Here is a 23,771-nt window from a genome sequence, read left to right as displayed (position 1 = left end):
AGTGCCACTGCATGTTTTGTCTTTGGCAGTGGGCTCACATGAATACTGGGTAACCCCGTTATTGGATGGCAAACGTATACGCATGGAACTGGACACCGGTGCAGCCGTCTCACTGATCTCCGAGACTGTGTATAAAGAAAAGCTACAGCATCTTCCGCTTAAGGCAACAAAAACTGTTCTGAAGACGTATACGGGAGAAGCTGTGCCTATGCTGGGCACTATTGATGTTAAGGTGGAGCTCAATGGACAGGTGGCTAAATTGCCACTGTTTGTGGTGAGAGGTAACTACCCAGCCTTAATGGGTAGGTCTTGGCTTGGGAAGATTCAACTGAACTGGGCAGAAGTGCACCGGATGACTAAAGAATTTTTGGACCCTACACAGGCATTCCCCCATTAGCTGCTAGTCGTATGCAACGTTGGGCATTGTTACTTTCAGCACACACATATGAAATCAAATATCGGAAATCCTCTCTACACGGCAATGCAGATGGCCTCTCAAGGTTGCCTTTGCCGGTCAAACACCAAGATAGTGCCCACAAGGAAATCTTCTACTTTGAACAGGTAGAGAATACACCCATCACTGCTACTCAGATAAAGAAGGCAACTCGCGTTGACGTTATGGACCTGGTGATGCATGGAATATCTCGACAAACCTCTCCGGTCTCATCCGACCTTGTTCCCTACATGTCCAAGCGGACGGAGTTATCGGTCCAATCTGGTTGTTTGTTGTGGGGGAGACGTGTCATTATTCCACCACCACTGAGATCACAGATGTTAGAACAGCTACATTCCGGTCACTGTGGAATAGTGCGCATGAAGGAAATTGCACGAAGCTATTTTTGGTGGCCTGGACTGGACAGCGCTATTGAAGAGAAGGCAAAAGCTTGTATGTCATGTCAGGGTGTGAGGAATGCACCCCAGTGGGCACCCCTACACCCATGGGACTGGCCTGAAAACCCGTGGCAACGTATTCACGTTGACTTTGCTGGCCCCCTTGAAGGAAGCATGTTCTTGGTGGCAATAGATGCCCATTCTAAATGGCCAGAAGTCTCTATAATGCAGTCCACTTCTGCAGAGAGTACTATCCAAAAACTACGAGGACTCTTTAGTCGTTTTGGTCTGCCAGAACAACTTGTGAGCGACAACGGACCGCAGTTCGTTTCTCAGGAGTTTCAAAATTTTATGAAAGCAAATGGGATACACCACATCACGTCAGCACCATATCATCCGTCCACCAACGGATTAGCTGAAAGATTTGTGCAGACAATGAAAAACGCTTTGAAATCAGCAAGGGGACAACACTCCATTCAAAAGCGTCTGGATACCTTTTTACTTTCCTACAGAAACACACCTCATGCTACGACCCACGCATCTCCGGCCTTTCTAATGATGGGACGACAGCTGCGCACTTGCTTTGATCTGCTGAAACCTTCTGAACCCCGACAAATTGTGCAACATCAGCAGCAATATCAAGTCATCAGACGGGCACCCAGAGCAAAAGACCAAACCTTTAGCCCGGGACAGCCAGTTTTGGCTCGGAATTATACTTCCAGAGCTAAATGGGTTCCGGCCACAGTCATCACTCAAACAGGACCTGTTTCCTACACAGTCCGGACTGCAGAGAATCTTACCTGGCGGCGACATGTAGATCAGCTGTTGCCAGGTCATGCCAGTCCTCAGGACCCATCTGCAGTTGAGGGGTCTGACTTCACCTCTTCTGGTGAGGGATCGAATCACGAGTCACCTGTTTCTGACTGTTCTCCTCCATTACTGCCGGCGGCTGAGATACCCCTTTGCCCAGCACGAGCTGATACCACCTCCTCACCTGTTCGTGCTGCGGACCCTGAGCCCCTAGTGCTTTCGGGTGCAATAACACCAGTAGTTCGCCGTAATCCACCTAGAGACAGAAGGCCTCCTCATCGGCTGGATCTTTAGCTAGGGCGAACCCACGGTTATGGGGCAAAATAATCCCCAGGGTTTAGCCGGGAATGGAGGCAGTCTACCCTCCTTCTCTAGTCTAGTGTGTGTTTTATTTAGGGGATGTTCTTATTAGGGGGGGAGGAATATGTTGTGTATTTGGTTGTCATGGTTTTGTTGCTATGGCAACTGAGTTAGATTATTATGGGTTAGCTCAACCGGTTTCAACCGGCTGAGGAGCTCTCTGTACATATGTAAATAAAATGGAGGTTTTGGTTAGCTGCCTGCTCTCTGGCCTCAAGTGATTGTTTCCTACACCGGCTGCCCCAAGGATATAACACAAACCACTGAGCTATCCCTCCCCCCAACTGATTCACGAATTGCCTCGTCCCTTAGGCGTGCAGGACTGGCCTTCAGGGTGTCTAGAAATGTTCTCTCTGCGTCACGCCCTGAGATAACATTGACTCAATCATTATGAAGAGAGTTGAAATCACCCATTGTTATTGCACTTTCTGCTTTTGCAGCCTCTCGGGCCGCTCCCTTTGGCTCTCGCCAGGCAAGTTGGAAGACGGCCTGTCCAAAAGTTCCGTCTCACTTTGTGGCTGGTAGGTTCTGGCCCCTGCTTTTGGGATGAGAGAGAGCAGAACTCGACTGCATCATTTGTGGTGGGGGGTCCGTGTTTGCACTTTCACCCAGCATTTGGTCAAGCGAAGAAAGAGAAAGCTGGCTTCTTGCAGCAGTCCCTCCGTATGCTCTGCATCTTCAGTGTAACTGTATTGTTTTTCTTTCTCCTGGTAGATTGGTTGTGTTTGGATGCGCACAACAAAATCTTTACCATAAATGACTTGGGGGAAAAAATAGCACGTACAGCCAAGACCTGGGACACGCCTGCCTAGGAAGGGGCACTGCGGCAAACAATCTAAGGTTTATGGGGGATCACAAACTAAGGATGAGTCTACAATGCAATCCTGTTGTGAAAAAAGCAAACATTGTTCTGAGATTATTAGCAGGAGTGTTGTAAGCAAAACACGAGCAGTAAATCTTCTGCTCCTCTCCACGCTGGTAAGGCTGAAGCATTGTCTCCAGTTGGGGGCACATTACAGCAAAGATCTGGAGAAAGTCCAGAGAAGAGCAACAAAAATGAATAAAGATCTAAAAAATGTGCTCTCTGGGGGAAGATTGAAAAAACTGGGTTTGTTTCATCTGGAGATGACTGAGGGTGGCATGATAGATTTAAAGTGTGTAAAAAGGTTTTTGTGCTGTCAACAGATGGGATTGAACCTAGGACCTCTGGAGCAAAATGACACATTCCCCTTAGCTAAGGTGATAGCAGACCTAGGAGGTGTGTGGTTACATTATTATGAAGAGGAGGGTGATAAATTGTTCTCCTTAACCACCGAGGACAGGACAAGAAGCAATGGGCTTAAATTGCAGCAAGGGCGGTTTAGGTTGGACATTAGGAAAAAGTTCCTAGCTGTCCGGGTGGTTAAGCCCTGGAACAAATTGCCCAGGGAGGCTGTGGAACCTCGGTCACTGGAGGTTTTTCAGAGCTGCTTGGACACACCCCTGTCAGGGCTGGTCAGAGAATCCTTAGTCCTGCCTCGGTGCGGAGACAGGAGCAGATGGCCTCTCGAGGGCCCTTCCAGCCCTAGGGTTCTCGCAGTCCCTGGGAGATGTTGTAATGCACTGGGCCCCAGACGGGCCTTTGTCCTGCCGGGGACGCCAACTGCCCCAGGCTGGAGCCCCCTCCTGCATCCTGAACCCCACATCCCTGGCCCCACCCCAGAACCCGCACCCCCAGCCCGGAGGCCTTACCCCCTCCTGCTCCCCAGCTCCCTGCCTCAGCCTGGAGCTCTCTCCCATACTCCGACCCCCTCGACTCCACTCCCCAGCACAGAGCCCCTCTTGCAGCCCGAACCTCTCATCCCTGGCCCCACCCCAGAGTCTGCACCCCCAGCCAAGCCCTCAGCCCACACCAGGGTCAGCTCCAGGGTTTTTGCCGCCTCAAGCGGGGGGGGGGGGGGGGGGGAACCCGTGATCGGCGGCAGCTCCACCGCGCCGCTTTCTTCTTCGGCAGCAATTCAGCGGCAGGTCCTTCCCTCCGGGAGGGACCGAGGGACCCGCCGCTGAAGAGCCCGATTGGCCACCCCTTCCCCTTGGCTGCCCCAAGCACCTGCTTGCTGAGCTGGCGCCTGGAGCCGGCCCCGGCCCCCCGCCAGCCCCTTGAGCCAGCCGGGTGTAAATGAGTGAGCGAGCAGTGGGGGCTGGGCTGAGCGGTTGGGATTGGCTTGTTGGGTTTGCGTCGAAGGTTGGGGGAGGGAGGAGGCGCAGGGCTGCGCTGCTGAAACTAGGGTGACCAGATGCCCCGATTTTATAGGGACAGTCCCGATATTTGGGGCTTTTCTTATATAGGTGCCAGTTACCCCCATCCCGTGTCCTGATTTTTCACACTTGCTGCCTGGTCACCGAAGCTGAAACACCCGGGGAACTGGGGGGCCGCGAATCAGCCCGGCTGGTTTCTGTAGCGCCCGCCCCCCCGCAGTGCTGGGGAGCCCCTGCGCCCCCCGCGAGCTCCAAGGCAGGATTACGGGCTGCCAGCTCCCCCCGGCACCACCGGGCACTGGCAAAGCAGCCCGGCCTCGCCCGCGGGCCCCGTGAGACTCCCGCCCCGGAGAGCCGCGCTGTGCCCGCCGGGGCTCGGGGGCTCGCAGCAGGGAACGGGGCTCGCTCTGGGGCGGGCTCGGGAGCTCGCAGCAGGGGAGGGGCTCGCTCGGAGCAGGGGCCGGAGCCAGCTCGGAGCAGGGGCGGGGCTCGCTTGGGAGCTCGCAGCAGGGGGTGGGGCTCGCCCGGGGGCGGGCTCGAGAGTTTGGAGCAGGGGGCGGGGCTCGCTTGGGGTGCTTCGGGAGCTCGCAGCGGGGGGCGGGGCTCGCCCGGGAGTTCGCAGCGGGGGAGGGGCTCGCTCGGAACGGGGGCGGGGCTCGCTCGGGAGCTGGGAACGGGGCTCGCTCAGAGGTGGCGGGGCTCGCTCGGGGGCGGGCTCGGGAGCTCGGAGCAGGGGGCGGGGTTCGCCCGGGAGCTCGGAGCAGGGGGTGGGGCTCGCCCAGGGGCGGGCTTGAGAGTTCGGAGCAGGGGGCGGGGCTCGCTTGGGGTGCTTCGGGAGCTCGCAGCGGGGGGCGGGGCTCGCCCGGGAGTTCGCAGCGGGGGAGGGGCTCGCTCGGAACGGGGGCGGGGCTCGCTCGGGAGCTCGGAGCAGGGGGCGGGGCTCGCCCGGGGCGGGCTCGGGAGCAGGGGGCGGGGCTCGCCCGGGCCCGCCCCGCCCCGCCCGCATCCGGCTCCTCCCGCGCAGGCCGGCGCAGTCCCCGCAGCCGCTGCGGCCTCCCCGCCTCCTGCTCCGCGCCGCGCACGTGGCCGCCCCCCGCTCCGCGCCCCACGTGCCGGCCCCGCCATGGGCTGCCTGGTGCTGCAGGACGGGGCCGTGATCCGGGGCCGCCCCTTCGGGGCCGCGCGCTCCGCCGCCGGGGAAGTGGGTGAGTGGGGCGGGGGCGCCCGGCAGGGGGCCCGGCGGGGAATGGGGAAGGGGGGCAGGCCCTGGGAATGGGGGGCGGGGGATGGGGAAGGGGGGCAGGCCGAGGGGAGGGAAGGGAAGGGAAGGGGGGCGGGGGAAAGGAAGGGAAGGGGGGCAGGCCCTGGGGAGGGGAGGGAATGGGGGGGTGGGGAAGAGGGGTGGGGGAAGGGAAGGGGGGCAGGCCCTGGGGAGGGGAGGGAATGGGGGGCGGGGGATGGGGAAGAGGGGTGGGGGAAGGGAAGGGGGGCAGGCCCTGGGGAGGGGAGGGGAGGGGGATGGGGAAGAGGGGTGGGGGAAGGGAAGGGGGGCAGGTCCTGGGGAGGGGAGGGGAGGGGGATGGGGAAGAGGGGTGGGGGAAGGGAAGGGGGGCAGGCCCTGGGGAGGGGAGGGAATGGGGGGGTGGGGGGGGCTCTGTCTGATCACTGTGCCCAGACCCGCACTGCTCCCACCAGCCCTGCAGGGTGCCCGGCGGTGCAGGGTCTCTCTCCTCCCCAGGTGGGGTGTGGGGGGTGCCCCGTGCCTGGGGCTGGTGCCCAGCGGAGGGGGCAGCTGGAGAGCTCGGGGCAGGGGGTCCCTGGTGCCAGGCCTCAGCCTTTGGCAGCATCCTCCAGTCGCTGGGGCGCTTCCTTTGCCACGGGCTTTAGAGCCTGTGCTGAGCTTTCCCTCTGCACCGTGTGCATCTCTGTGGGGCAGGTCATCAGAGGCCCGGACCCCGCCCCAGGTGCCCGGGAAGTTATCACCAGCCCTGTAGCGCTGGCTGAGCTCCCTGGCCCCGGGGGGGGCTGGCACCTGGCACTGATACACCAGTCTACGGCCCAGCAGCGCCCTCGCCGTGAGGGAGGGCAGGGAGTGCCCATGGCCGGCGGGTGCAGTGCCGTGCTCCGGGGCCCTGGCAGAGCCGCGCTGTGCCTCCGGCGGGTGCAGTGCCGTGCTCTGGGGCCCTGGCAGAGCTGCGCTGTGCCAGTGGTGCCAGGGGGCCCTGGCAGAGCCGCGCTGTGCCAGTGGTGGGTGCGGTGCCGTGCTCCGGGGCCCTGCAGAGCCGCACTGTGCCAGTGGTGCCGGCGGGTGCGGTGCCGTGCTCTGGGCCCTGGCAGAGCCGTGCTGTGCCAGTGTCGGCAGCACGTGCGGTGCCGTGCTCTGGGCCCTGGCAGAGCCGCGCTGTGCCAGTGCCACCGGCAGCACGTGCGGTGCCATGCTCCGGGGCCCTGGCAGAGCCGCGCTGTGCCACTGATGGGTGCGGTGCTGTGGTCCGGGCCCTGGCAGAGCTGCGCTGTGCCAGTGGTGCCGGCGGGTGCGGTGCTGTGGTCCGGGCCCTGGCAGAGCCGCACTGTGCCAGTGGTGCCGGTGGTGCTGTGCTCTGGGCCCTGGCAGAGCCGCACTGTGCCAGTGGTGCTGGCGGTGCTGTGCTCCGGGCCCTGGCAGAGACGCGCTGTGCCAGTGGTGGGTGCGGTGCCGTGCTCCGGGCCCTGGCAGAGCCGTGTTGTGCCATTGCTGCGGGCGGGTGCGGTGCCAGTGCTCCGGGCCCTGGCAGAGCCGTGTTGTGCCATTGCTGCGGGCGGGTGCGGTGCCAGTGCTCCGGGCCCTGGCAGAGCTGCGCTGTGCCAGTGCTGTCGGCAGCAGGTGCGGTGCTGTGGTCCGGGCCCTGGCAGAGCCGCACTGTGCCAGTGGTGCCGGTGGTGCTGTGCTCTGGGCCCTGGCAGAGCCGCACTGTGCCAGTGGTGGGTGCGGTGCCGTGCTCCGGGCCCTGGCAGAGCTGCACTGTGCCAGTGGTGCCGGCGGGTGCGGTGCCGTGCTCCGGGCCCTGGCAGAGCCGCGCTGTGCCAGTGGCGGGTGCGGTGCCGTGCTCCGGGCCCTGGCAGAGCCGCGCTGTGCCAGTGGTGGGTGCGGTGCCGTGCTCCGGGCCCTGGCAGAGCTGCACTGTGCCAGTGTCGGCAGCAGGTGTGGTGCTGTGCTCCGGGCCCTGGCAGAGCCGCGCTGTGCCAGTGGCGGGTGCGGTGCCGTGCTCCGGGCCCTGGCAGAGCCGCGCTGTGCCAGTGGTGGGTGCGGTGCCGTGCTCCGGGCCCTGGCAGAGCTGCACTGTGCCAGTGTCGGCAGCAGGTGTGGTGCTGTGCTCCGGGCCCTGGCAGAGCCGCGCTGTGCCAGTGGCGGGTGCGGTGCTGTGCTTCGGGCCCTGGCAGAGCCGCGCTGTGCCAGTGATGGGTGCGGTGCTGTGCTCCGGGCCCTGGCAGAGCTGCACTGTGCCAGTGTCGGCAGCAGGTGTGGTGCTGTGCTCCGGGCCCTGGCAGAGCCGCGCTGTTCTGAGTGCTGTTTCTCCTTCCGCCCCGGGCTGCAGTCTTCCAGACCGGCATGGTGGGTTACCCCGAAGCCTTGACAGACCCCTCCTACAAATCCCAGATCCTGGTGCTGACCTACCCTCTGATTGGGAACTATGGCGTCCCGCAGGATGAGCCTGACCAGTACGGCCTCAGCAGGGTGAGTGCAGGGCTGGGGTGGGGCGCGGGGCTGGGGGTGGGGGTGTTGGCCGCTGCAGGCAGCTGGATGAAGCTGCGGGGAGGCTGAGAGTCGCTGAGGGCTGGGCAGCGGGTGGGAGCCGCGCCCAGAGACGCTGGGCAGGCCAGGCCTGGTTCCCACGGGGGCTCCGGGGACCAGCACAGGCGATTTCCCCTGCACTGAGCAGTGGGGCTGGGGCTGGCGAGGCCCCGGACTCTCCTGGGACAGACAGGTGGCTAGTGGGGGAGAGATGCTGGGGCACCTGAGCCCGGCGGGTGGGGCTTGTGGGCGCTCGGGGCACAGAGCCGCCTGCTCGCTAGGGAAAGGAATGGGCCGCCCCAGGCAGGCCAGGTCCTCGCCCGTGGCTGTCTGCCTCGGCACCCTCTGCCTTGGGCACTGTCTGCCGGGCAGCTGGGGAGCAACAGCAGGGCCCTGCCCGTCCCCACGGGGCCAGCGAGGCAGAGCACTGGCCTGGGGCAGCCCCGCACCCACAGCCCTCTGGCAGGGGGCTGGGGCTGGTCTGCAGCTCCGTAACGTGCCAGGCCTGGGGAGGGGTTCCCAGAGGCTGCCGTGGCCAGTGGGCAGGGGCGGGCGCTGCGTTCTCCCTCCCTGGGGCACTCACTCCCGCTGATGGCCCAGCCTGGGGGTCCCTGGCAGGTGGGAGTGGGACCCGTGGGTGACAGGAGGTGCTCAGTCACGGCAGCTCATGCCCTGGCCCGGGGTGCTGGGGCATTGGCTGGGGTCCCGCGCAGCTCACCCCTCTCTGTGCCTGCAGTGGTTCGAATCCAGCAAGATCCACGTGTCGGCGCTGATCGTGGGCGAGTGCTCGCAGATCCCCAGCCACTGGAGCGCCGCGCGCTCGCTGGACCAGTGGCTGAAGGAGCAGAACATTCCCGGGCTGGAAGGTGGGCAGCAGGCGGGCGCGGGGGCTGAGCGGGTGGGAGGCTGGGGGCTGGGAAGGGGGTGAGATGGGGTCTTTGGCGTGGGTGTGGATGGTGAGGGGCGGGGCTCTGGGTTGGGGGAGGAGGGAGGCTGAGAGGAGGGGGCAGGGGCTCCCAGCTGGGGAGGGCGAGGGGCTCCAGGGTGGGGGAAGTGGTATGGGCTGGGGAAGGGGACAAGGGCTTCGGGCTGGGGGCAGGGGTGAGGCTGTGGGAGGAGGCAGGGGCTTCAGTCTGGGGAGGAGAGTTGAGGGAAGGGGGAGGGGCTCCGGGCTGAGGGAAGGGGGAGGTGCTCCGGGGCCAGGGGCCAGAGGCTCTGGGCTGGGGGAGGGGGCAGGGGCTCTGGGCTGGGGGAGGGGCTCCAGGCTGGGGCTCCGGGCTGGGGGCATGCGTGAGGCTGGGGGAGGGGGCAGGGGCTCCGGGCTGGGGGAGGGGGCAGGGGCTCCGGGCGGGGGGAGGGGGACGGGGCTCTGGGGGAGGGGCCAGGGGCTCCGGGCTGGGGGAGGGGGCAGGGGCTCCGGGGCCAGGGGCTCCAGGCTGGGGGAGGGGGCAGGGGCTCTGGGGGAGGGGCCAGGGGCTCCAGGGGAGGGGCTCCGGGCTGGGGGGGGGCAGGGGCTCCGGGCTGGGGGAGGGGGCAGGGGCTCCGGGCTGGGTGCCGGGCTGGCGGTGGGCAGGGCTCTGGCGCTCACGCTGGGATCCCTGCCAGGGGTGGACACCAGGGCCCTGACGAAGCGGATCCGAGAGAAGGGGACGCTGCTGGGCAGGCTGGTGCTGGATGGGGCCCCAGAGAGGAACGTGCCCTTCGAGGACCCCAACAAGCGGCACCTGGTGCGGGAGGTGTCGGTGAAGGTAGGGCTGGGCCGCCCGTCGCCTCTCCCTGCATGGCGCTGGGGCAGGAAGAGTTCGGGGTGTGTGTGTGTGGGGGGGCGGGGGGGGTTACTGCATGTTGGGTGAAGCCCCCCCCCCGCACGGTGCGTCACGTTGGCTCCCGGGGCCGTGCAGCATGCGAGGGGGTGGGGGTGTCGCCTGGCTGGCTGGGCCGTGGCGAATGGGTCCGTAAGGAGCAGCTGGCACGTGCTGTGGGGAACCCGCCGAGGGGACACTGGAACGCCCCAGTGGCCCTGGAGGAAGGTCCCTCCCCCAGCGGGCGCCTGAGCAGAGGCCCCCGGGGGGGAAGGAAGGGCTGAGGGCGTGTCTGTGCCGCCTCAGAGGAGGGCGTCCCCCTCGGTCTGGGCAACCCACCGCCCCCACAGGCGGGAGCAGGGCCGGATTGACCTTCTGTGGGTCTCGGTCCCCTCCCTCTGCTGCCCCAAGGCCTTGTCCCCCCCTCCCGCTTTGCCCCAGGCCCTGCCTGCCGCTTGCAGGGTGCGGGGGTGGGGTGGGGGAGTGGTGGTGCAGTGGGCTGAGCCATGGGAGAGGCTGAGTGGGGGTGGGGTCTGTGTGGGGCAGGGCCCCGGTCTGGGGCCAAGGCCCTTCTGAGTCTGGCCCGGGCCCCACGGTGCCATGGCACCACTGCAAGCCCAGTGCTGGCCGGGAGGGAGGGAGGCCGACAGGAGACGCCTTTCGCTGTCTGCGCGGGCGGCTGGGCGGCAGAGCTGTGGGACTGGGTTTTCCACACCCCGAGACACGCAGCTGCGCCCAGGGACGTTCCTAGTGCAGGCCAGGCCAGGCAGGGACCGAAGGGGGGGGATGCCGGAGGAGGCGAGCGCTGAAGCAGGTGTCTGAGGGAGACACGGATCCCCAAGCGGAGTCACTCCAGCTTGGCTGGTGGGTGGCTCTGGCTGGACCAGAACGGACTCGCTTTAACCTTCGTTTCTCCGGGCTAACCTGAGAGCTGCCGATGCCGCTTCCGGGTGACGAATAAACCCTGCTCCGTTTGCCAAGCGCCGGGCGGTGTCGCTGCAAGTCCTGCCTGGATGTCCCTGAGGAGTGGGCAGGGCTCCCTGGTGAGGCGTCTGGTTCCCGCGGCTCAGCTCCTGGTGCGAAGCCGGGGGCTGGAGGCAGTGCGGCTGCGGGGCCGACCCTCAGGAAGAGTGGGACCCCTGGGGCTCTGGCCCTTGAGGAGGTCCCACAAGAGACTGTTCCCAGCTGGGGCGTAGCATCTGTTCCCGTGGATCTGTGACCCCGGGCTCCTCCCCTCACACCGTGCCCTTCTCCCCTCAGCTCCAGGGTGGGGCAGGGAGCCGCACTGGTCTTGACTGGCCTGCCACTGGCCTCCTTCATCCCTTCTCCCCACAGGAACCCAGAGTGTTCAACCCCAGCGGCTCGGTCAGGATCACGGCTGTGGATTGTGGCCTGAAGTTCAACCAGCTCCGGTGCCTGTGCCAGCGGGGGGCGGCTGTGACCGTGGTGCCCTGGGACCACCCCCTGGACAGTGCAGGTGAGGGGCTCTGGTGGCGGGGGCTGGGACCCATCAGTGAGAGCAGCTGAGGGTGTCGTGTCCAGTGTGGGGTACCGGGCAGTGTGCCCGGCACGTGTGGGGTGCTGGGGGTGGCTGAGCGTAGGGCCCCTGGTGCTGACGGGGCAGGGTGCCCAGTGCGGGGGGCTGCTGGCACAGGGGTGCCGTGGGGGCTGGGATGCCGCAGGGGAAGGCAGGGGCACCCCGGGGGGGCGGGGGTGGGGGAAGGTGGAGGCGCTCAGGGGCAGGGATATCAGGGAGGCGGGGGTGGGGGAAGGTGGGGGTGCCCCGGGGGCAGGGATATCGGGGAGGTGGGGGTGCCCCAGAGGGGTGGGGGATGGTGGGGGCACCCCAGGGGGTGGGGCTATCAGGGAGGCTGGGGGGATCATGGGTGCTGCCCTGCTGCTGACCCGTCCTGTTCCTGCAGAGTTTGACGGGCTGTTTATCAGCAATGGGCCCGGGGACCCGCTCTCGTGCTCACAGACCATCGCCAACCTGCGCCGGCTGCTGGCTGAGCCCCAGCCCAAGCCCGTCTTCGGTATCTGCCTGGGGCATCAGCTGCTCGCACTGGCCATCGGCGCCCAGACCTACAAGATGAAGTGAGTGTGCGGGGGTTGAGCCCTCCCCCTGCCCCACTGCATGCCCAGCGTGGAGCTCCCCTGCTCATCCAGCTGGGGGCTGCTGGAGCAAGGCGGGCTCGGCAGAGCTGCATTACCTGGATACAGAGTTCAACTTATTCATAAATGATTTGGAGAAAGGGGTAAACAGTGAGGTGGCAAAGTTTGCAGATGATACTAAACTGCTCAAGATAGTTAAGACCAAAGCAGACTGTGAAGAACTGCAAAAAGATCTCACAAAACTAAGTGACTAGGCAACAAAATGGCAAATGAAATGTAATGTGGATAAATGTAAAGTAATACACATTGGAAAAAATAACCCCAACTATACATACAACATGATGGGGGCTAATTTAGCTACAACGAGTCAGGAAAAAGATCTTGGAGTCATCGTAGATTAGTTCTCTGAAGATGTCCACGCAGTGTGCAGAGGCGGTCAAAAAAGCAAACAGGATGTTAGGAATCATTAAAAAGGGGATAGAGAATAAGACTGAGAATATCTTATTGCCCTTATATAAATCCATGGTACACCCACATCTCGAATACTGTGTACAGATGTGGTCTCCTCACCTCAAAAAAGATACTCTAGCACTAGAAAAGGTTCAGAAAAGGGCAACTAAAATGATTAGGAGTTTGGGGAGGGTCCCATACGAGGAAAGATTAAAGAGGCTAGGACTCTTCAGCTTGGAAAAGAGGAGACTAAGGGGGGACATGATAGAGGTATATAAAATCATGAGTGATGTGGAGAAAGTGGATAAGGAAAAGTTATTTACTTATTCCCATAATACAAGAACTAGGGGTCACCAAATGAAATTAATGGGCAGCAGGTTTAAAACAAATAAAAGGAAGTTCTTCACGCAGCGCACAGTCAACTTGTGGAGCTCCTTACCTGAGGAGGTTGTGAAGGCTGGGACTAGAACAGCGTTTAAAAGAGAACTGGATAAATTCATGGAGGTTAAGTCCATCAATGGCTATTAGCCAGGATGGGTAAGAATGGTGTCCCTAGCCTCTGTTCGTCAGAGGATGGAGATGGATGGCAGGAGAGAGATCACTTGATCATTGTCTGTTAGGTTCACTCCCTCTGGGGCACCTGGCATTGGCCACTGTCGGCAGACAGATACTGGGCTGGATGGACCGTGGCTGTTCCTATGCTCAGAGCTTGTCGGAGGCCCACAAAGCGAGTCCCTGTGAATGGGACGGTGTCGATGGCAGGGGGGTCTTGCGTGGGGTTCCGCAGGGGTCTGTTCTGGCGCTGGTTTGGTGTCCCAGCTTTATCAATGCCCTGGATGTAGGATCTGGATCAAATCACAGAGCCGGGGGGAGCAGGCGCCGCACCAGGCTCTGGCATGGAGCCCTCTCCTGTCTCCCTGGACGCTGCGCCCAGCCCGGGGGGTCACTCGGCAGGGGACGGGGGGAGGCCTGTTGCTCGCTGCTCCCATCTCCCATGAGCCTGCCCCACATGGCTCCATCGGGCTCCTCACTCCCTGGGCAGAGCCTCGGGCGAGCCGCCCATACCCAAGGGTGGGGGGCTGTGACCAGCTAGTCACAAGCTCCCCAGGGCTGGGGCCTGGGCCCTTGCTGACCCCTTCCCTCCCGCCCCCAGGTACGGGAACCGAGGCCACAACCAGCCCTGCATCCACGAGGACTCCCAGCGCTGCTTCATCACCTCGCAGAACCACGGCTTCGCGGTGGAGCCGGGTAGCCTGCCCCCGGGCTGGGCTGTGCTCTTCACCAACGCCAACGACCGCTCCAACGAGGGCCTGGTGCACCACACCCAGCCCTTCTTCAGGTGGGAGCGCGGTGGGGGGATCTTGGGTGCCCCAGGGGACGGCATCCGGCTCAGCTGTGCCTGGATGGCCCCGCAGCGATGTCAGGGAGCAGAGGAGACTGGTTGTGTCATGGCTTGTGGTGCCCCGGGTCTGGTGCTGCGTAGCAGGGTCTTAGCAAGGGTGGGGCGGTGCATGTCGTGGGGGGCGGGGGAGGAGAGCGCTGCATGTCGGGCACCGGTGGGGGTGTCTGACCTGGGCTGGTGGGGCGCAGCAGCGCGTGTTTGACTAGGGCTGGGGGAGGGGGGGAGCGTTACGTGTCTGGCATGGGTGGGGTGGGGGTGGTGTCTGACCCAGGCTGGCAGAGCGCGGCAGTGCGTGTCTGACCCAGGCTGGGGGGGGGAGCGCTGCGTGTCTGGCACAGGTGGGGTTGTCATGGAGTGCGGGGGAGTCAGGGCCCTGCACCCCTCTTCCTGGGACTCTCAGTGACTTTCAGCCAACCAGTAAAACAGAAGGTTTATTGGACAACAGGAACACAGGCTACAGCAGAGCTTGTGGGCACAACCAGGACCTCTCAATCGAGTCCTTCTGGGGTTCAGGAAGCTTAGTCCACAGCTTGGGATTCCCTGAATTCCAACCACCCAGCCCCAAACCGAAAACTAAACTAACTCCCTCCAGCCGGCCCCTTCCTTTGTCCAGCTTCCCGGGCAAAGGTGCTGACACGCCTCCCTGCTCCCTGGCTCAGGTTACAGGCTGAGCACCTGTCCCTCACCCAAAGTCCTCCCCGGTTCTTCCATCCCCCACACAGACAGTCCCTACTCATCACATCGGTGGTGGTGGTGTCTGACCCAAGCGGGCGGGGCGGGCGGGTGCAGCAGTCTGTGTGTGACCCAGGCGGGCGAGCGCGGCAGTGTGTGTCTGACCTGGGCTGGCCGGGGAGGGGGGGAAGCACTGCTTGTCTGGCATGGGTGGGAGGTGGTGTCTGACCCGGGCTGGTGGGGGGGGGGAGCGCTGCGTGTCTGGCACAGGCGGGGTGGTGGGGATTGTCATGAATAGTTAGTAAAGGGTTAAAGCATAGTACCTGGTGGGCACCTGACCTGAGGACCAATCAGGGAAGAGAATTTGAAATTCCTAGGAGGGAACTTTTTCCCTCTGTGTGTGTGTGTGTGTGTGTGTGTGTGTGTGTGTGTGTATTGTCTTTAGCCATCTGGAGTTACAAGAGTCCAGATGATTTAATCAAGTCTCTCAAGTTCCACCTTTCTGAACTAATTTCTTCTAGCCAAGATAGTGAGTATTAGAAAGATACGTTGTGTCTTAAACTAATGATCCTATGTTTGCAATTCTGTGTGTTTGTTATTGATTATTCTTAATTCTGCTTGTACTGGTTGTACTGAGAAGGAGAGGGGATTCTCTCCAGAACTTAGCAAGGTTATACCCTATGAGTGTCCAGCTTGGACTCATAGAGATTCTGTATTTTCTTGTTTTTCTTTTAATAAATTCTTTCTATAAAGATTTGATTAAATCCCTTCTACTGTGGATATAGGGGGAGGGGCTAAGACGTTCTCTCTCGGTGGTGAGACAGCTTATCTCCGGGCAGAGAGGGGAGGGGGAAGGTTCCTCCTCTGTGAGTTGATCTGTGTTCCCCAGGGAGTGTCTTTGAAGGGAGACGGGGAAAACAGGGGTGTCCCGGCCCACGTATTGACCGAGGTGGTGGCAGCAAAAGGGAGACCTACCCTAGGATTTTGGGGTGGGGGAAGACATGCGGGTCCTCACTTTGAAACCCCCCAGTTTCAAGTGAGGGCAGACTCTGACATGGTGGCAGCGGAGTTTCGAACCCATTGATAGAGGCAGTTTTTTTTCAACTGGGCTACGCTGAATACAGCTTTCAGAGTAGCAGCCGTGTTAGTCTGTATCTGCAAAAAAAACAGGAGTACTTGTGGCACCTTAAAGACTAACAAATTTATTTTAGCATGAGCTTTCGTGAGCTAAAGCTCACTTCTTCGGATGCATAGAATGGAACACACAGACAGGAGATATTTATACATACAGAGAACATGAAAAGGTGGAAGTATGCATACCAACAGGCAGAGTCTAATCAATTGAGATGAGCTATCGTTAGCAGGAGGAAAAAAAACTTTTTGAAGTGATAATTAAGATGGCCCATAGAAGGTGTGAGGAGAACTTAACATAGGGAAATAGATTCAATTGGTGTAATGACCCAACCATTCCCAGTCTTTATTTAGACCACAGTTAATGGTATCTAGTTTGCATATTAATTCAAGTTCAGCAGTCTCTCTTTGGAGTCTGTTTTTGAAGTTTTTTTGTTGCAAAATTGCCACCTTCAAGTCTGTCACTGAGTGGTTAGGAAGGTTGAAGTGTTCTCCCACTGGTTTTTGAATGTTATGATTCCTGATGTCAGATTTGTGTCCATTTATTCTTTTGCGTAGAGACTGTCCGGTTTGGCCAATGTACATGGCAGAGGGGCATTGCTGGCACATGATGGCATATATCACGTTGGTAGATGTGCAGGTGTACGAGCCCCTGATGGTGTGTCTGATGTGATTAGGTCCTGTGATGGTGTCACTTGAATGGATATGTGGACAGAGCTGGCATCGGGCTTTATTGCAAGGATAGGTTCCTGGGTTAGTGTTTATGTTGTATGGTGTGCGGTTGCTGGTGAGTATTTGCTTCAGGTTGGGAGGCTGTCTATAAGCAAGGACTGGCCTGTCTCCCAAGATCTGTGAGAGTGAGGGATCATCTTTAAGGATAGGTTGTAAATCTTTGATGATGCGCTGGAGAGGTTTTAGTTGGGGGCTGTAGGTGATGGCTAGTGGTGTTCTGTTATTTTCTTTTTTAGGCCTGTCCTGTAGTAGGTGGCTTCTGGGTACTCTTCTGGCTCTGTCAATCTGTTTTTTTCACTTCAGCAGGTGGGTATTGTAGGTTTAAGAATGCTTGATAGAGATCTTGTAGGTGTTTATCTCTGTCCGAGGGATTGGAGCAAATACGGTTGTATCTTAGAGCTTGGCTGTAGACAATGGATCGTGTGGTGTGTCTGGGATGGAAGCTGGAGGCATGTAAGTAAGTATAGCGGTCAGTGGGTTTCCGGTATAGGGTGGTATTTATGTGACCATCGTTTATTAGCACAGTAGTGTCTAGGAAATGGACCGCTTGTGTGGATTGGTCTAGGCTGAGGTTGATGGTGGGATGGAAATTGTTAAAATCACGGTGGAATTCCTCGAGGGCTTCTTTTCCATGAGTCCAGATGATGAAGATGTCATCAATGTAGCGCAAGTAGAGTAGGGGTGTTAGGGAACGAGAGTTAAGGAAGCGTTGTTCTAAGTCAGCCATAAAGATGTTGGCATACTGAGGGGCCATGCGGGTACCCATAGCAGTGCCACTGACTTGAAGATATATATTGTCCCCAAATGTGAAATAGTTGTGGGTGAGGACAATACAGCTACACTCTAGAGGTGTGTCCTTCCTTTGTGATATCAGGTATCACTCAGGATTCCTAAGGTGGGGGGAAGTGCTCGTCAAAGTACATTCCCATCCAGCGGGAAAAACAGGTTTGGGAGAGAGAAACCCTCCGGCCAGGTTTTTTTTCCCTGTGTCTTTTGAAAGGATCAGGAGGCAGGAGAACACAGATCCCTGAGGAAATAGACCAGATTTTTCTCAGGGGTATTGTTAGCAGCAGCCTTTCAGCTGGGCTGCTGAGTACAGCAACTCAGAGCAGAGGGAGACAGAGAATTTTTTTTTTTATCTTTCCCTCTTTCTCAGTACAAAGCAGTAACATTACACAAACCACACTTTGCTGTACAAAGGATTGTTTCTCTTTCTTTACCCAAGTTATCATAGCCAGGGTTAGGGACTGTCAAGCACCACAGACAGTTCACTGCCTGCAGAGGGGTGTGGCCAGCCCCAGAACACAGAAACAATGAGTGCCAAGGACGCATCTAAACTGGATGCGAAACAAAGAGAACTGGACTTAAAACAACAAGATTTAAATATTAAACTCCAGGAGCTGGAGATGAAAGACAAAATCAAACAGGCTGAGCACAAGAGGGAAATGGAGAAAATACAAGCCAAAGAGGCTGAGCACAAAAGACAAATGGAGTTGAAAGACAAAGAACTGGAATTAGAAAGGCTCAAGCAGAATCACCCAACCAATCCACTCCCTCTTCAACCTACTGATCAACCTTCTCGGAGAAAATTTCCCGCCTACAGGGCAGGTGAGGATGTTGAGGCCTTCTTAGAAAACTTTGAAAGGGCCTGTCTGGGATACCGTCTTCCTGAATCAGAATACAGGGTAGAGCTGAGGCCACAGCTCTGCGGACAATTAGCCCTGGTGGCAGCTGAAATGCCTAGGGGCCAAATGAACGACTTTCAACTATTCCTCACCAAGGCCAGACTCAGAATGGGCATCACCCCTGATCACGCCCGTCAGCGGTTCAGAGACCAGAAATGGAAACCAGAGATGTCATTTCCACAGCACGCTGCTTACCTTGAAAAACACTATTTGTCCTGGATAACAGGATCCAAGGTTAAGGACATAGACGACTTACACCTCCTGATATTAATGGAACAGTTCCTAGATGGTGTTCCGGAGAACATTAGACGCTACATACAAGATGGTAAACCAAAATCTCTCACTGAGGCAGGGGAGATTGGAGCCAGATGGATGGCATCGGTAGACAACACGAAAGCTACTGCCAAGGGGAGCGAATCCCACAAGGTACCCACCGAGACTAAACCCTACCATCGAGGGCCAATCAAGCCCACACCTACAACCCAAGGACAGTCACACCCTACCTCTTCTTCTACCCCACCAGTCTCCAGTAGACCAACACAAACCGGTGACCCATCAAGTGGGCGATGTTTTCGATGCAATGAACTGGGGCATATCAAAGCCAGATGCCCAAAGAACCTAAACCGAGTGCAACTCCTTGCACCTTCACACCAAGGAGATCCGGACATAGATGTATCTCAAATACCCTTAGAACATAGGGAAACTTTGAGAGTGGACGGAAAGGAGATCATCGCATGGAGAGACACTGCAGCACATGTGTCAGCTATCCACCGATCCTTCGTGGACCCCAAATTCATCAACCAGAAAACCAAAGTGACAATTTGCCCCTTCATGTCAAAACCTGTAACATTACCTACAGTGCGTTTACCTGTCCAGCACAAGGGCTGGTCAGGGAAGTGGACTTTTGCTGTCTATGACAACCATGCGATTCCCATGCTACTGGGGAACGACTTGGCCCGACACGTTCAACAGCAAAAAACAGAGGGAGTGGTTACACGCAGCCAAGCCAGACGAGCTGCCGGACCCATCCCTGTTCCTGAGCCATCCACCGGGACCCCGTCTGTGTTACCAGAGACCCAGACAGAGGTGGTGGAGCCGGCTCCCATACCAACAACTACAGCAGCCATAATACATCCAGTCCCAGAACCGGAACTGGAAGAGCAACCGGCGCCAGCACCGACGCCAGCGCTTACAACACCATCGCCAGAGGGCGCCAGCGAGACAGAACTGGCAGAAGAAGCAAACAACCCTACCCAAGAGGCTCAGCCAGAGCCTGAAATATCACCTTGTGCACCAGTGGAGAGCGGTTCACAGTCAACGGAAACAACCTCATCACCTACATCGCTCCCAGAGGAACTGGTGTCTCCCGCCTCAAGGGAACCGTTCCAGACAGAGCAGGAAGCCGACGACAGCCTCAAGAAAGCATGGGCGGCGGCACGCAGCAACCCACCGCCTCGCAGCTCTATTAACCGATTCCGGTTCATTGTGGACCAAGGACTTTTATACAAGGAATTTCTTTCTGGTGGACACCAGGAGGGCTGGCATCCTCAAAAACGGTTGCTAGTTCCAACCAAGTACCGGGAAAAGCTCTTAAGCTTAGCCCATGATCACCCTAGTGGCCATTCTGGGGTGAAGCGAAGCAAAGACAGGTTGGGAAGGTCCTTTGACTGGGAGGGGATGGGCAAGGCGGTAGCCACTTACGTCCGGTCTTGTGAGGTATGCCAAACGGTAGGAAAACCCCAAGACCAGGTCAAGGCCCCTCTCCAACCACTTCCCATAATGGAGGTCCCATTTCAGCGAGTAGTTGTGGATATTATGGGTCCTTTCCCAAAGAAGACCCCCAGAGGAAAGCAGTACATACTGACTTTTGTGGACTTTGCTACCAGATGGCCGGAAGCAGTAGCTCTAGGCAACACCAGGGCTACAACTGTGTGCCAGGCCTTAACTGACATTTTTACCAGGGTGGGTTGGCCCTCTGAACTTCTTACAGATTCAGGAGCAAATTTCCTATCAGGGACCATGAAAGACCTGTGGGAAACTCATGGGGTGCATCACTTGGTGGCCACCCCGTACCATCACCAAATTAATGGCCTAGTGGAAAGGTTTAATGGAACTTTGGGGGCCATGATCCGTAAATTCGTACATGAACATTCCAATAATTGGGATCTAGTGTTACAGCAGTTGCTGTTTGCCTACAGGGCTGTTCCACATCCCAGTTTAGGTTTCTCACCATTCTAGCTGGTGTATGGCCATGAGGTTAAGGGGCCATTACAGCTGGTGAAGCAGCAATGGGAGGGGTTTACGCCCCCTCCAGGAACTAACATTCTGGACTTTGTAAGCAACCTTCAAAACACCCTCCGAGACTCTTGGGCCCTTGCTCGAGAGAACTTAAAGGATGCTCAAGCGGAGCAAAAGGTCTGGTATGATAGACACACCAGAGAGCGTTCCTTCAAGGTTGGAGACCAGGTTATGGTCTTGAAGGCGCAACAGGCCCATAAGATGGAAGCGTCCTGGGAAGGACCATACGTGGTCCAGGAACGCCTGGGAGCTGTTAACTACCTCATAGCATTTCCTGATTCATCTTTAAAGCCTAAAGTGTTTCATGTTAACTCTCTAAAGCCCTTTTATCCCAGAGAATTACAGGTCTGTCAGTTTACCGTCCAGGAAGGAGATGACACCGAGTGGCCTGAAGGTGTCTACTACGAAGGTAAAAGAAATGGTGGTGTGGAAGAGGTGACCCTCTCCACAACCCTGCAATGTCGACAGCGGCAACAGATCAAGGAGCTGTGCACTCACTTCGACACCTTGTTCTCAGCCAACCCAGGACGGACTGAGCAAACCTGCCACTCCATTGACACAGGTAATGCTCACCCGATTAGAACACCACCCTACCGGGTGTCACCTCATGCCAAAGTTGCTATTAAACAGGAGATTGACAACATGTTGGAGATGGGTATCATCCGCCCTTCTACCAGTGCATGGGCATCTCCAGTGATTCTGGTTCCCAAACCAGATGGGGAAATACGCTTTTGCGCGGACTACCGTAAGCTAAATGCTATCACCCGTCCAGACAACTATCCAATGCCACGCACTGATGAGCTATTGGAAAAGTTGGGACGTGCCCAGTTCATCTCTACCATTGATTTAACCAAGGGGTACTGGCAGGTACCACTAGATGAAACCACCAAGGAAAAGTCTGCATTCATCACCCATGCAGGGGTGTATGAGTTTAATGTGCTTCCATTCGGACTGCGGAATGCACCTGCCACCTTCCAAAGGCTGGTAGATGGTCTACTAGCGGGATTGGGAGACTGTGCAGTTGCATACCTCGATGATGTGGCCATTTTTTCTGATTCATGGCCCGAACACCTAGAACATTTGAAAATGGTTTTTGAGCGTATCAGGCAGGCAGGACTAACTGTTAAGGCCAAAAAGTGTCAAATAGGCCAAAACAGAGTGATTTACCTAGGACACCAGGTGGGTCAAGGAACCATCAACCCCCTACAGGCCAAGGTGCAGGCTATCCAACAGTGGCCTGTCCCACGGTCAAAGAAACAGGTCCAATCCTTCTTAGGTTTGGCCGGATATTACAGGCGATTTGTACCACACTACAGCCAAATCGCTGCCCCACTAACTGATCTGACCAGGAAAACCCAGCCAAATGCAGTTAAGTGGACTGATGAGTGTCAGAAAGCCTTTACCCAGCTTAAGGCGATGCTCATGTCGGACCCTGTATTAAGGGCCCCGGACTTTGACAAACCCTTCCTAGTTACCACCAATGCATCTGAACGTGGGGTAGGAGCGGTACTAATGCAGGAAGGACCGGATCACAACTTCCATCCTGTCGTGTTTCTCAGCAAGAAACTGTCTGAGAGGGAAAGCCACTGGTCCATCAGTGAAAAAGAATGTTACGCCATTGTGTATGCCCTGGAAAAGCTACGCCCATACGTTTGGGGCCGGCAGTTCCAGCTACAAACTGACCATGCTGCGCTAAAGTGGCTTCACACCAACAAGGGAAACAACAAGAAACTTCTCCGCTGGAGCTTAGCTCTCCAAGACTTTGACTTTGACATTCAACACATTTCAGGAGCTTCCAACAAAGTTGCTGATGCACTCTCTCGTGAAAGTTTCCCAGAATCAAGTGGCTAAAAACTGTTCTTAACATGTTTTCATGCTTTGTAGTCTATGTGATAGTGCATGTGTTTTATTACTCTGTCTGTTTACAGTTCTAGGAGGAAATCGCCGCCAGTGGATCCCACTGTAGCGATTTGGGAGGCGTGTCATGAATAGTTAGTAAAGGGTTAAAGCATAGTACCTGGTGGGCACCTGACCTGAGGACCAATCAGGGAAGAGAATTTGAAATTCCTAGGAGGGAACTTTTTCCCTCTGTGTGTGTGTATTGTCTTTAGCCATCTGGAGTTACAAGAGTCCAGATGATTTAATCAAGTCTCTCAAGTTCCACCTTTCTGAACTAATTTCTTCTAGCCAAGATAGTGAGTATTAGAAAGATACGTTGTGTCTTAAACTAATGATCCTATGTTTGCAATTCTGTGTGTTTGTTATTGATTATTCTTAATTCTGCTTGTACTGGTTGTACTGAGAAGGAGAGGGGATTCTCTCCAGAACTTAGCAAGGTTATACCCTATGAGTGTCCAGCTTGGACTCATAGAGATTCTGTATTTTCTTGTTTTTCTTTTAATAAATTCTTTCTATAAAGATTTGATTAAATCCCTTCTACTGTGGATATAGGGGGAGGGACTAAGACGTTCTCTCTCGGTGGTGAGACAGCTTATCTCCGGGCAGAGAGGGGAGGGGGAAGGTTCCTCCTCTGTGAGTTGATCTGTGTTCCCCAGGGAGTGTCTTTGAAGGGAGACAGGGGGAAAACAGGGGTGTCCCGGCCCACGTAATTGACCGAGGTGGTGGCAGCAAAAGGGAGACCTACCCTAGGATTTTGGGGTGGGGGAAGACATGCGGGTCCTCACTTTGAAACCCCCCAGTTTCAAGTGAGGGTAGACTCTGACAGGGATGTCTGACCCGGGCTGGCGGGGGGAGCGCTGCGTGTCTGACCCGGGCTGGTGGGGGGGAGGGGGGCGTGTCTGGCACGGGCGGGGTGGTGGGGATGTCTGACCCGGGCTGGCGGTGGGGGGGAAGCGCTGCGTGTCTGACCCGGGCTGGCGGGGGGGAGGGGGGCAGGGCGGGGGGAGCGCTGCGTGTCTGGCACGGGCGGGGTGGTGGGGATGTCTGACCCGGGCTGGAGGGGGGCAGGGCGGGGGGAGCGCTGCGTGTCTGACCCGGGCTGGCACTCTTGCTCCCTTGCAGCGTTCAGTTTCACCCAGAGCACCGGGCCGGCCCCACAGACCTCGTAGGCCTCTTTGACGTCTTCCTGGAGACTGTGCGGGACCTGAGCGCTGGCAGCCAGAACGCCAGAACAGGTGGGAGTTGGCCTGGCCCTGGGGGGCGCTGAGCTGGGTGCTGGCCGACGGGCTGTGCCCTGGGAGGAGACTCCCCCGGCCCCTGCGGCCTGGCTGGTCTCTGGTGGTTCGTGTCTGAGCAGTGGGGGGAGGGCCCTGCCCCCATGGGTGCTGCTGTGCCATGCCACCCTCTGAGGCAAGGGCAGGCTCCAGATGAGGGGCCCCTGGATGTGACTGGGGCCACGTGGGCACCTCTAGGGAATGTGTCCCTGAGCCCCTCGTGATGCCATGGACCCCGGGGAGCCAGGCCCCGCTCCATGGAGGTTCCTGGCCTCTCCGCCTCGGCAGCAGCACCAGGCTCAG

General features: G+C 58.3%; 1 protein-coding gene across 1 annotated transcript in view; it reads left to right on the top strand.

Annotated features, from left to right (window-relative positions):
* The first annotated feature begins 5,300 nt into the window (after positions 1 to 5,300).
* CAD (carbamoyl-phosphate synthetase 2, aspartate transcarbamylase, and dihydroorotase) overlaps positions 5,301 to 23,771 on the top strand; it is a 50,242-nt gene continuing 31,771 nt past the window's right edge. Inside the window, exons 1-8 of the mRNA XM_045010264.1 lie at positions 5,301 to 5,444; positions 7,815 to 7,954; positions 8,748 to 8,877; positions 9,617 to 9,759; positions 11,149 to 11,290; positions 11,736 to 11,907; positions 13,529 to 13,714; positions 23,317 to 23,429. Of these exons, the coding sequence (XP_044866199.1) occupies positions 5,363 to 5,444; positions 7,815 to 7,954; positions 8,748 to 8,877; positions 9,617 to 9,759; positions 11,149 to 11,290; positions 11,736 to 11,907; positions 13,529 to 13,714; positions 23,317 to 23,429 (1,108 nt within the window). The 5' untranslated portion in view covers positions 5,301 to 5,362. The remainder of the gene's footprint in view (positions 5,445 to 7,814; positions 7,955 to 8,747; positions 8,878 to 9,616; positions 9,760 to 11,148; positions 11,291 to 11,735; positions 11,908 to 13,528; positions 13,715 to 23,316; positions 23,430 to 23,771) is intronic.

This window comes from Mauremys mutica, chromosome 3 (assembly GCF_020497125.1).
Source record: "Mauremys mutica isolate MM-2020 ecotype Southern chromosome 3, ASM2049712v1, whole genome shotgun sequence".
NCBI lineage: Eukaryota > Metazoa > Chordata > Testudines > Geoemydidae > Mauremys > Mauremys mutica.
Note: the sequence above shows the minus strand (reverse complement) of the source record. Positions and strands in the feature narration are given on the sequence as shown.